We start from the raw sequence: 13110 nt of genomic DNA, 5'->3' as shown, positions 1-13110 counted from the left end.
TGGTCAGCCAGGCACACCATTTGCACATGTGTGTAGTGGAAACTCTTCCAATTCCTGAACACCTGTTCATTGTGCCAGTGGAATAAATGCTATATGTGTTCCATCAATGGCCCCAATAATAGTTGGCATATGTCTCATTGCATAGGATCCATCCTTCACAGTGGCCGATTCTTCCACTTGGGGGAAAGCAATGTAGCTGCATATGTGTTTGAGTAAGGCAGACAAATCCCTTGCCAGCACTATTGAGAACATTGGCTGTGACATTCCTGCTGCCAAGCCCACTGTCACTTGGAAAGAGCCAGTTGTCAGTAAATAGAGTACATATAGAACCTGCACAAGAGGGGGGATCCCAGTGGGATGACAGATATCAGATATCTGATCAGGCTCAAATTGAGCACATAGCTCTGTGACTGTGGCCCTGTCCAGTCTATAGGTGAGTATTATGTGCCTGTCCTCCAGTGTAGCAAAGTCCACAAGGGGTCTGTACACAGGGGCTTGACTCCTCCTCCTATTCCACTGCAGTGGTAGGTACCTAAGGGACACAAGAGTAAGAAGGGAGTAACAGATTGAACAATGGACCCACCACTTCAGTGTACATTGACCATGTATGTAACTGGACTATGTAAATGGCAATGTATGTACAATTGCCAGCAATGATGCAGTTTTCTGTTTCAGAATGTTGACCAGCACCATGAAATGGTGGTTGCCTGCCCTGTATGTAGGGACAGGTGGAAGTAATGTAACTCCGCTGGCGTTGAGCATCATGGCGGAATGTGGTCTTCCACCGCCGTGCTATTCCTCATTGGCTAAAATAGGGCTCTATGGAGTACAGTGTCCACTGAGGATCACCGGCGGCGGTGACGGTGTACACAGCCACGGACGTGACCGCCGTTTTCTGTCTATGACCTCACTTGATTCCTGACTTTCCACAGGATAACACATCCACTGCGTGTGCTGCTGTGACCTGAGTCTGGAACCTGCCATGGCCTGTGTGACAGGAGAAAGGACCTTTACTTCAGGGGAGTTGGAGCGCCTAGTGGATGGGGTCCTACCCCTGTATGGACAGCTGTATGGGCTTCCAGACCAACAGGTGAGTACCGCATAGGACGATGCATGTGACAAGGTTGCATGGAGATGTGTGTGTGCTGGCAGTATGTAATTCGGGTGGGGGGTATGGCTGGTGGTAGTGTACATGCAGGGCTCTGGGTAATGTGTGTGCCATCTGAGGGGAAATGGTATTTGTGGGCCATATGTGTGACAGGCTGGATTGTATGGTTAATAGTGTCCTCCTGTCTGTATTTCTTCTGCAGGTCAGCCCCATCAGAAGAAATGATTGTGGCGTGCTATCGCAAAGGACAGGCGGACCCTGGGGGTCTATAACAGGTGGAGCACCCACTGCAGGAAACAGTGGGAGTACCTGAGACGCTGGGCCCGGCAGACGGCGGAGGCACAGCTGGGGATGGCCTCCCAATGAGGGAGGGTGCTCGTCGGAACCTGACAATCCTGATGGCCCGCATACTGGTGGTGGCCTACCCAGAGCTGGATGGGCGCTTGAGGGCAGCACAGCAATGGGAGGAGTACAATGTGTGTAACAACCATCTTTATTGCCTGGCATGGGATCCTGGTGGTAGGTTTAAGTTAGTGGGTGCCCCTTAATGCCAGCTCAGACATTGCTGAGTGGTCCATCTCAGGGTAAATGGGTGAATGGCAAGCTCTTGTTAACTAGCTAGGTGGCATTCCATGTCAGACAGGGCTTAGTAGGTCCCAGGAGGGGTGCAGATGGCGGTGGTTGGCTCTCATCTTGCTGTGGTACCTAGCCAATGGAATGCCAGTGCGTTGCATAGTGCTCAATCTTGATCCCTGTGTGTGATGGTAATGTGTATGCCATCTGTGGTGTTGGTGCTGTAATAGACTCAGTGCTTCCTTTCTCCCTACCCCCCTATATTCTTCTGTCATCCTGTCCATGTGTGCGTTAGCATTATCTGGAAGAGGAGCAGGGACACTGACTACTGAGGGAGCTGCAGCCCACAGGACCCAGGATGCAGAGTCCACAGACGCCAAGGGGACCAGTGGGACGGGGAGCACCACAGTGGGGACAGGAGGTGACAACACTGACTCTGATTCTTCCTCTGATGCTACAGCCCCCCACTGAGTTGCCCATGCCTGCTCACCCAGGAGGGTGGGCATCTCCTTCGCCCAGGCATCTCAGGCCCTGCCACAGTGAGCTCTACTGCCCTTAATGAGGAGGCTATTGACTTCCTGAGATCCATCTCTGTAGGGCAGTCAACCATAGTGAATGCCATCCAGGGGCTGGCATCCCAGACGCAGCAATGCAATGCCTACCTGGAGGGAATCCACGGTGGGTTGGCGGCCCTACAGAGATCATTTCAGGCTCTGGGCTCCTCTGTGATAGAACCCAGTGTCCCTGGTCCTACTGTCTGCCCCTCAAACTATCACTTCCCAGTCCCAGTCTCCTCAACCACAACCCATCCCATGCACACTTACAGACAAGCAGGCACACAAAACATCACACAAGAGTAGCACAGATAAACACAGGCAGCACACCTCAAGCCACAAGCACTCACACAAACAACAGACATTTGCACATACAACAACATCCACTGCCTCCGCTGTCCTCCTCCTCCTCTCCCACAGTCACATCTGCACACACACCTGCATGCACTGCATCAACACCACCACCACCATCACCACATCATGCAGCACACAAACCTCACTTGCAGACACCTCCACGGCATCCATCCACACGTCCTGTTTGTCCTCTCCCACTGTGTCTGCCCCCCTCCTAAGAGACATAAACACTCCCCCTCAGACGACAACCAACAGCCATCCACCTCACACATGCTCACTGTCCATGCATCTGCACCCAGGTCTAGCAGATGTACACCTCCTACAGCCACTCCCTTTACCTCCACTCCCATCCCTCCTTCCACATCCTGCCCCAATGTCGCTAATAAGCTTTTCCTTGCCCAACTTGACCTCTTCCCTCACCCTCCACTCCCTCATCCTGCCCGGAAGAGCAGGGTCCCAATGACCCAGCCCAGCACCTCAGCAAAACAGTCTGCGACGGCTCCCACCAAAAAAAACAGCTGCTGCCACATAGGGGCCCTTGAGTGTGATGGCAGCCACTCCTAGTATGTCCACATCTCTGCCTCAGAAAGGGAGGACTAGGGTGGCGAAACCCAAGGGACAGAGGATGGGGTCAGTGGAGGCACCTCCTAGACCTGGAGGCAAGGGCACCAGTCACATGTCAAAGGTCAAGGGGGCCCATCACAAGAGGGAACACATGGATCCCCCTCCATCACCAAAGAAAGCCAAGGAGCCCCCTCCACCAGCTGAGGGCAAGGAGCCCTCTCCACCTGCAGAGGCACCCAAGGAGCCCTCTCCACCACCAAAGAAAGCTAAGGAGCCCCCTCCACCAGCAGAGGCACCCAAGGATCCTCTCCACCAGCAGAGGCACCAAAGGATCCCCCTCCACCAGCAGAGGCACCCAATGAGCCCTCTCCACCAGCAAAGGCAACCAAGGAGCCCCTGCCACCAGCTGAGGGCACGTAGCCCACCCCCCCAGAGACTGTTGTGCAAGTAGCCTCCTCCAGAACCAGTGGGCATGTTACCTACTCCAGAGACTGTGGCCTTTCAGTCCCCTCCAGTGACAACTGGGCAAGGAGCCCCCTCCAGAACCAGTGGGCATGTTACCCACTTCAGCTGAGGTGCCCCCCACCCCACCTTCCCCCCGAGGTGCCTGCCCATTTTCAACATGATGCCCCTGAAGAGTGGAGTCTGGATTATGTCAGGAGTCAAGTTGGGCCTTGGACTGTGCCCTGTGGCCATGTGGGCCTCTGGTACTTTTGAATGGCCATTGGCCCAATCTGGACATTGATGCCTGCATTTACATTTCAAGTTTCTTTGTGGTGGCTGTTGGCAGCAAATTACAGTGTTCTTACATCAGTATTGTGGTCCTTGCATTATTTTCATGTGAGTCATGTGACATTCGTTTTACCCTGCATCTGGTTCTGTGTATGGTGTGTGTGTGAATGGTGTCAGTTGTGCATGTGTGTGTGTTACTCTCTCCTTCCTCCCTCCCTTTTGTGCTAGGCAGCTCTACTCACCGTCGTTGTCTTCGTCGGCGTTGGTGTTCCAGGACGGCCATGGCGTGGTAGAGCATCAGGAAGACTTGGAGTACCGGTTCCATGGTGGCGGAGGAGTCCTCTGAGTCCCTGATGGTGAGTCTTTAGTTTTCTGTGAAGTGTTTCCGCCAGGCTTTTGATGGCATTGGTACCGCCCCGGCAATCCTGGCGGTTTACCATGTCATATTATGGAGGGCGGTACCCTGACTTCCGCCTGGCTGTTGATGGCTACCCCTGTGGTCAATAGTGTTAACGCCCTGACGGTTGATGTAGTACATTGGCTGTCTATGGGAAGTATCACCCCCATGATCATAACTTGGCGGTAATTACCACCAGGCTGTTGGCGGTATTACCGCCACTTTAACAGTCCCCGTTAATGTCATAATGCGGGCCTATATGTTACATCCAAACTTTAATGGTGGATTGGTATTACCTTGTGCTAATGCCTGTAGACAGGCATTTGTTGTATGGAATCTCACAGTTTAGTCTGGTATGCAAGGATTTTGATTGGTTACTTCCTTTGACAAACCCTGGGGTAGACATTTTGTGCAGTGATGATCCTTGCTAGACCCTTTTAGGAAGGCCTGGCAGGTGTATTTGTCTGCCCAGCCCTCATAATACAAAAAACATTTAAAACCTCTATATACATATACATACATAGAAGGGATTAGGGTCAGCCCTATTCTGTCTGGAACATGATTTGCAGATGCAGCCGGCTTTAAATATGTTAAAGAATACATACTTAGCCTATGTCTTGTGTGAAGAAGGGGATAAACAAACGTGAGGCATGTCCACATGGAAAAAATTAATTTGATTTCCTGGTCACCGGGTCCTGCAACTAATATCAGCTAATCTCCAACATGAGCATTTCAGTTAAAGGATGGCTCAAGCCACTGGGCCAAAGTGGAAGACTTTTCTGCTCAGTTTGAAGAGGTTTAGGGGTGACAGGAACATAGGAGCGGTAAATGACACAGCTCTCCTGAGATACTTGCTTAAAGGTGACCTTCCTGTCCACAGTAGTATGGATAGTTCTGTGGACAGGAAGGTCATGAGCATAACTTCCAAGTGGTCAATTACATTTACAGCATGAACACAACTGTATCAAAAAGAATGTACACAAAACACATATCTACACAATAACTACCACAATACTCAATAATACAGTATTTAGTAACTATATAATGAGCCTATTGTCTCACAAAAGAGGATGGTTATTTCATGTGTGGTTAAGGGCAATGGTTGGAGAAGGAAAAATGTGCTGAAATCAAAGGCTATTATCTAAATACTATTTAATGCCAACAAACAGTTCTAATAATTGTGAAATTTTGTTGTTGGTAAAGTGTAGATATACCTGGATTTGGAACAGGCACAGAGTCAAGCAGTACAACAAGGTGTCACACTTTTTGGCAAGGAGCTAGTGTCCATAAAGCTTCACAACCACTGTCACTTACTAAAGAAGTAAAGATCATAACAATTCCTACATAGAAAGATTCATTTGCATCTTTTCTGTTATATTAAATGATACCAGCTAACCTGTATGGTTGCAAATACATGGAACAACAAAGGTCAAAGGCAACAGTATTGACAGTATCAAGGATGCCTACGATGCAACGGGTAGTGTCATGGAGCTTGTGCGAGTATTCTACAAAGTAATTTCTCCACTACAGGTTTGCATTAGGAACGCAGTTGTTACAACCAAAGAGCACAAAGAACTCTGAGAGGACCACAGAGGTTCTAGGATTTGGCTAGCCACTCGGGTGCCACCACTCAATGCAGGTTAAAGGGAGCTATAAAGATATTGGGAGAATGAAGCGAGAATGGAGATATTGTCAAAAAAGAAAGAAAGGTGGTGCAAAGAGGAGTGTGCTCATCACTCATCACTATCACAAATGTACTCGCAGGTGCTCAAATCTCAGGCTACCCATGTCTCTGACACAGGCAGGGTACAGTGATCTCAGACGATTATCAATAACATTGTGTCCTATGACATTGAATCTCTGCCAACCTGCCTTTATCATGTGGTGTGGTGAGGTGTACAGTGGGCTCAGGCTAGCTGTCACAGTGCAGGATATGTGGGGATGCCTGGTGTCATCCATGTTGGGGTATGCCTGCAGACAATCAAGGCCCTAACAGGGCCTTGGCGTAGCCCTGGATATAAGGAAGTGCAGCAGGCTAGTGCCACACTCTAGAAGCAGTTAAATAACAAGGGGTTCACACAGGTCTAAGTCCAGAAATGTTTAGCTGCTGCCAGGCAGCACAAGGTTATATTCACAAACTTATGCACATGGCTAAAGCCCAAAGCCCAATCAATGCTCTGTCTGTCTCACAATTTCAAAGTGCTGGCCAATCAGGCTCGGTCACGTTTCACTCATCAAAGAGGAGTCTGGGATAGCAGGAGCCTCTGCCTCTATGCAATTGCTGTGGGTGAACCCTCCAAATACTTCTGCAGCAAGAAGCTGTGTATTCCTGGACACTAATGTTCATAAATGGTTATGCCAGCAATGAATGTGCATAATGTTTGTGAACTTTATATTTATTATGAAAGTATATTCACATATATAAATAAATGGACCATCATCAGCCTCAGCTTCTGGACTTCATTGTACACCAGGAGGCCAGTAAATCCTGCCCCTTGGTATACCAAGATACCCCCAAATCCAATAATCAGATGCCATGTGCCAGGGATGCTCCTGGGGTTATCCTCTTGGGACCATGGTTGAGGAACTAAGGGTGGGGCCTCCCCTCTCAAAGTCCACCCAAAAGAGTGACTTTAAATCACCACTCAGCAGTTGTTTTGCTTCCTGGGGATTAGAGGCCTCTTGGCTGTACCCTAAAATTAAAAAAACAGGGGGAATTCAGGGGGCAGCAGTCCAAGGTGGTCCTGGTGAGTCCAATCAGCATCGTCCTGTGTCCAGTTTCAAGTAAGTCTCTGGAGTCCTAAGAATGTCTAAATTGGGGGGAAAATTCCCATGTACTTATACTCAGTTTACAGTGTGTTTTACAATGAGGAGGAGGGGGGGTGGTTCAACAAGTTACAACTGGTTCTGGGAGTGCCCTTTCTCTCCTCCAGCACAGGCTCCTAACATCAGTGGGGGTAAACGACCCTATTGTGCGAGGCCAAGGCACAGCCTTTACAACTGCAGGTGTGCCCCGCCTCTTCATTCTCTCAGCCCAGGAAGACCATACAATATGTAGATGCACCTCGTGATACTTCCACCCTCCGTGTACAGGCTGTCTGAAAAGTGTGCACAAAGCCCAACTGTCAGTCTGCCCAGACGTGGATTGGAGTCAAGCTGCAAAAACATCAGTCCTAAGCACAGAGAAATGCTCACTTTCTAGAAGTGGCATTACTGTAATAGTAATAAAAAATATGCCTACACCAGTAAGCAGCAAGTCTTACCATCATTACAACCATACCAAACATGCCTAAGCTACCCCTTATAAATCAGACAATACCCCTTACACATAAGGCAGGGCATTTCTAATGCAATCCTATGAGAAGGCAGCAGTCACAGTAGTGAGACACCAAGTTAGGCTGTTTGTCACTACCAGGACAGGCCACGCAACCTGGCACATGTCCTGCTTTCTACATACATGGCACCCTGCCCATAGGGCTAGCTAGGGCATACCTTAGGGGTGATTTACATGTAGTAAAAGGGGAGTTCTGGCCTGGCATGTAAATTTAGATGCCAGGTCCCTGTGGCAGAAAACTGTGCACACAGGCCCTGCGCTAGCAGGCCTGACATAGGTTGGAAAGGCTACTTCAGTGGGTGTCACAAGCAGCGCTGCAGGCCCACTAGTAGCATTTAATTTACAAGCCCTGGGTATAGGATACCACTTTACAAGGGACTTGTAGGTAAATTAAAATATGCCAATTAGGTATAAGCCAATCATACCAATTTACAAGGGAGAGCACATGCACTTTAGCACTGATTAGCAGTGAAAAAGTGCTCCGAGTTATAACGTCAGCCAACAAGGGTCAGAAAAATAAGGAGGAAAAAGGCAAAAAGTCTGGGGAATGACCCTGTAAAAGGGCCAGGTCCAAAATGTACCTATTGCAAGCTCTCAAGAGCTAGAAAGGCTTGGGACTAGGCATACACAAACGTTGCTGCAAATTGAGCACCCACTTTTATTGAATCCATTCTGTTTGCGAACCGACCTAGGTTGGTTGCAAAAACCTGATTTGTAGTGGGGTGCAATTTTATGAACCACATGAAAATGTACAAAACCTTAGCTACTCAAAGAAAAAAAGAAAAATGGGTGTGAGCAAATAAACCCAAACTTACATGAACAGCTACGCAAAAAAAAAAGTCCAGAATCGGCGTAGACCCCCCTATATTAAGAAAAGGGCATCATGGGTTAAATGCTGGCCAAGAGACTTTCGTCATAATCTATGACAGAGACCCTGCTGTGAGATCTACCCGCGGCTGCACACCCAAAAGCTGTTCATGTAAGTTTCGGTTAATTTGCTCACACCCATTTTTGTTTTTTTCTTTGAGTAGCTAAGGTTTTTTTTGGTCCTGATCCTTAGTGACACCCGAGGCGTGAAACATGTTGACCTATAGTTAGGGCTAGAGTTAATGTTCTTTTGCCCCACTCTTTTTTGGCTAGAGTAGAGGAACATTATTTTTCTCATACTCCCCCTGTTTTTAATCTTGACCGAGATCAATAATTTTCATTAAATGTGTTGCAGAGTGGTTCTCAAGCCAATTTTAATGTTTCTAGCTCTCTGTTCTTCATAGTAGAATGCTTTGTGTGTGCATGTCTGCTTGGTTCATTCTGTGTGTACATGCACGCAAGAATATTTAAGTATTATGCCAAATGCAGGCATAAAAGAGTATGGAATTAAGAAGTTGAAGATATTTCAAAACACGGAATATCATCATGTTTGACCTTCATTTTGTGTGACGAGTTAACCTGTTTTATTAATATTAGTACATTTCTCACGTTTTTATATGTGCTGCAACTGGTATAGAACTCATTAATAATGCTGCTATTCCAGTCAGTTTCCAGGGGCACACTGATTATAAACTTACTGGTGCCAATACAATTGCTGTCCATGGCTATAATCATGGTTTAGGGGTTCTTTCATTGTGAGTTAGGGCCTATTCTCAGCAGGTCTTCACACCACTCACTATTAACATATGTAAAGGTAAAAGGCCTTCCCAATTTCACCTTGTAAAGAAAGGCTGGCCCCTGAAAGGCACTATTATCACAACTTATTTACAGTGTGCATTCACATCTAGTCTGGACCACTTGAGGTGTTTTGATCCACCCTTGGTGGGTACTTTCAAATTCAGCATCTACAGAAGAGAACTAGGGGCACTTTCAGTTTTTGTTTTTTAATAAATTAACTCAGTATTATATTGGTTGCACTGCAACTTCATAAAAATCACTAATACAATCACTACATCTGGCTAACTGTGAAAAGACTTTCTGTCTTTCTGAGGATGCAGCTGACTCTACATCAGTTGCAATCAAATCTACTTCTCAGCAATGCTGGTAAACACTTATGATGTATGGTCAATTCCCTGTTCATAATGTTGGTGTACTAGTGGCTTTTATCTCAATATACAGTGCTGGCCCAGTCCATCTAAATAGAAAGCTGCAGGCAAGATCACTTAACCTTGTGGCATAGCACAGAAATTGGCCCTAATATCACAAAGCGCACACACAATATGGCAGCGCTTCTCCAATATATAGCAATGGCATAAATGTGCATACTGTCCTGTCAATGCCCAATATACCACAGTGCTGGGATCACATAATACAGGCCTACAACACTGCCCAGGTCTAATTCCACACACAGTATGGCCAGAGTGCACTGTTCAAAATCTGTTAAATTTGTTCCCAGGACCCTTTGCCATGGTCTGGTGTGGCCATTTCATATTTATGCAATGGGCCTCATGAATATGCCCCTTACATGTAAAAACTGTATTTACTTCTTGGCTTTCATCAACATGAAGGAAGCACGAGAAAGTTAAAATATAATTTTAACTTCCTTGTCACCATCATGAGGTTTTGCATGCATGCCATTAGGAACTAAGCGCTGCTTACCCTGATCTTTTCATTATCTGTCCTCTGTGGGGAACAAAGAACTGAACAAAGATCCAAAGTGTCAGAGCCATGATCAGACAGGACTGAGCTAAGATCCCACATCACTGGAACAAGATAGTACACCAATAGCTCAGTCTAAATTACAGCAGTGGCTCAAGATCAGATAAGGATGGCTTAAAAACAATTGAGCCACGTTTACTCATTACTAGCAATACAACACACATTGGGTCAAGATCACATAGTGCTGAGCTAGTTTCACACACTGTTGAAACTACTCACTGGCCCCAGATCATGCAATACTGGATTAACGTAACAAAGAGCTAAGCCAAGATCACACACTAGTGGGTAGAACTCATCATCAAGATCCTGCTGGCCACTGTGCACCGTTCTAAACCTGGTAAATTGGCACTGAAACTCTTGAGGCATTGAGATGATCATTCAACTTAACCTTTCCCTGTAAATGCAATACACTTCATACATATTTCCGAAGGCCATGGCATCATACTAGCTATTGATTACTATAGATGTCTTGTGCCACATGCGCAGAGGTAATTTGTACATATGGGGCATTTAAGACTACTCTCATGGTCAATGCAAGAACAATATGAATACTCGATCGAATTGTCTCATATATTATCATGTCTTCCCTTAGCCCTGCCCCTAGCCCCACCCACCAACCACATCCATAACTCATTTTAATTAGTACCTGTACTTATTTTTCCCATTTAAAGCACTGGTAGTTGGTAAAACATTAAGGGATTTCGGTTGCAAATCATTAATACATCCCACTGTGACTCATTATTTGGAAGGGATAAACACACAAATCGCAAATAATTAATCTGTATGTAGTCGCAACTCAAATTGGGATTCGGTAACATGCAATTTGAGTTTCTTACATACAAAAATGCCTATTTGCAGTTGCAGATGGCCTGATTCTGCGAATCAGACTTTTTTTGACTGGTAAAAGCCTTCATACATCTTGCCCTAAATGGTATCTATGTTAGACCTGGGGTATAAAAGAAGTGGAGCTGCCTGCTGCATCATCCAGTGGTATGACGGACCAGGAGTTACCTGCTGCACCACCCAAAGGTATAAAGGGGCATATTTATACTCCGTTTGCGCCGAATTTGCGTCGTTTTTTTCGACACAAATTCGACGCAAAACTAACTCCATATTTATACTTTGGCGTTAGACGCGTCTAGCGCCAAAGTTCATGGAGTTAGCGTCATTTTTTTGCGTGAACACCTTCCTTGTGTTAATGATATGCAAGGTAGGCGTTCCCGTCTTAAAAAATGACTGCGATGCATACGCGTCGTATTTATACTCCCGGGCAAAAATGACGCCCGGGAGTGGGCGGGTCTAAAAAACCTGCATTTGCGCCGGATTTTAGCGCCTGGGTCAGGGCAGGCGTTAAGGGACCTGTGGGCTCAGAATGAGCCCAGAGGTGCCCTCCCCTGCCCCCAGGGACACCCCCTGCCACCCTTGCCCACCCCAGGAGGACACCCAAGGATGGAGGGACCCACCCCAGGGACATTAAGGTAAGTCCAGGTAAGTATTTTTTTTTATTTTTTTTTGTGGCATAGGGGGGGCCTGATTTGTGCCCCCCTACATGCCACTATGCCCAATGACCATGCCCAGGGGACAGAAGTCCCCTGGGCATGGCCATTGGGCAAGGGGGCATGACTCCTGTCTTTGCTAAGACAGGAGTCATTTCAATGGGGGATGGGCGTCGTAAAAAAATGGCGCAAATCGGGTTGTGGCGATTTTTTTGCCTCAGCCTGACTTGCACCATTTGTGGACGCCCATACGCCATTTTCCCCCTACGCCGGCGCTGCCTGGTGTACGTCGTTTTTTTTTAACGCACACCAGACAGCGCCGGCGGCTAACGCCGGCTAACGTCATTGAATAAATACTGCGCCCGCATGGCGCTTCAGAATGGCGTTAGCCGGCGCTAATTTTTTTGGCGCAAAACTGCGTTAGCGCAGTTTTGCGTCAAAAAGTATAAATATGGGCCAAAGAGTTCCCAACTTCCTCACCCAGGTGTGGAAGGCCGGACGTTACCTGTCTGCTGACAGAGAACCGCCAGGAGTCCGACCAGGATCGTCATCTTCGAGACTCGCCCTCTCACCAGAGGGTGCATTGTCGGTGGAAGAGGCTTCTTGGAGGGGGGCCACCGGAGAGGGTCCAGGCTCTCGATATGAGGAGCAGCGACCTTATGCTCCATGAACGAGCAGCACCTTCCAGAGAAGCGGGCGACAGGATATGTGGGGTGGAGAGCTGCGCAGGGAGGCCGGGAAGGCAGTGAGTCAGACCAGATTTACAACAATCCCTTCTCCCCGCACAGTCACCGCTGTATGCACGAGACTGCAGTGTGCACGCCGTGATGATAGGGGTGAAGGGCACTTAAGAGGTGAGGGGTAGCGCTCTGGGCAGAGATCTGAATACTGAAGGAGGTCAGGGCTGTCTTGGGTAAAAGCTGAGATCTCTTATGTCATGACATATTCATCAGCGGATTGTACAGGACTGTCAGAAAGTCTAGGGCAAAGGTTTCTGTTTTCATATCTTATTGTTAGACTTGGTGGCGCTCGGAGTCGGAACTGACGAGTCGGGTCGGAGCAGGACTTTGGTGTTAGGGCGGTGGGACTTAGAGTGGTGGGAGCATGTCTTTTTTAGGGTTCTGGCAAAACTGTTGTGGATTCATGACTGGCTTCTAAAGAGTGAGATGGACGTCTCTTGGGGTCGGCAGGGTTTCTCTGTAGATAGGACCCTCCTTCACATGTTCCTCTAACCAACCTGTGTTTAAAAGGTAGAAAAATAAAATTGGTAAAGACACGGGCCAGCGAACAATCAGTGAAAAGTTAGCGCCGCCATTGCGTCATTTTTTTACGCAAAAGGGTCGCAAACTTAC

General features: G+C 47.5%; 1 protein-coding gene across 1 annotated transcript in view; it reads right to left on the bottom strand.

Moving 5' to 3' along the window:
• LOC138284762 (uromodulin-like) overlaps window positions 1-12611 on the bottom strand; it is a 191914-nt gene extending 179303 nt beyond the window's left edge. The window contains exon 1 of the mRNA XM_069223900.1: window positions 12264-12611. Coding sequence (XP_069080001.1) covers window positions 12264-12426 — 163 coding nt within the window. The 5' untranslated portion in view covers window positions 12427-12611. The remainder of the gene's footprint in view (window positions 1-12263) is intronic.
• Window positions 12612-13110: the final 499 nt, after the last annotated feature.

The sequence above is a fragment of the Pleurodeles waltl genome, chromosome 3_1, assembly GCF_031143425.1.
Source record: "Pleurodeles waltl isolate 20211129_DDA chromosome 3_1, aPleWal1.hap1.20221129, whole genome shotgun sequence".
Classification (NCBI taxonomy): Eukaryota; Metazoa; Chordata; class Amphibia; order Caudata; family Salamandridae; genus Pleurodeles; species Pleurodeles waltl.
This window is presented reverse-complemented; position numbering and strand designations above follow the sequence as displayed.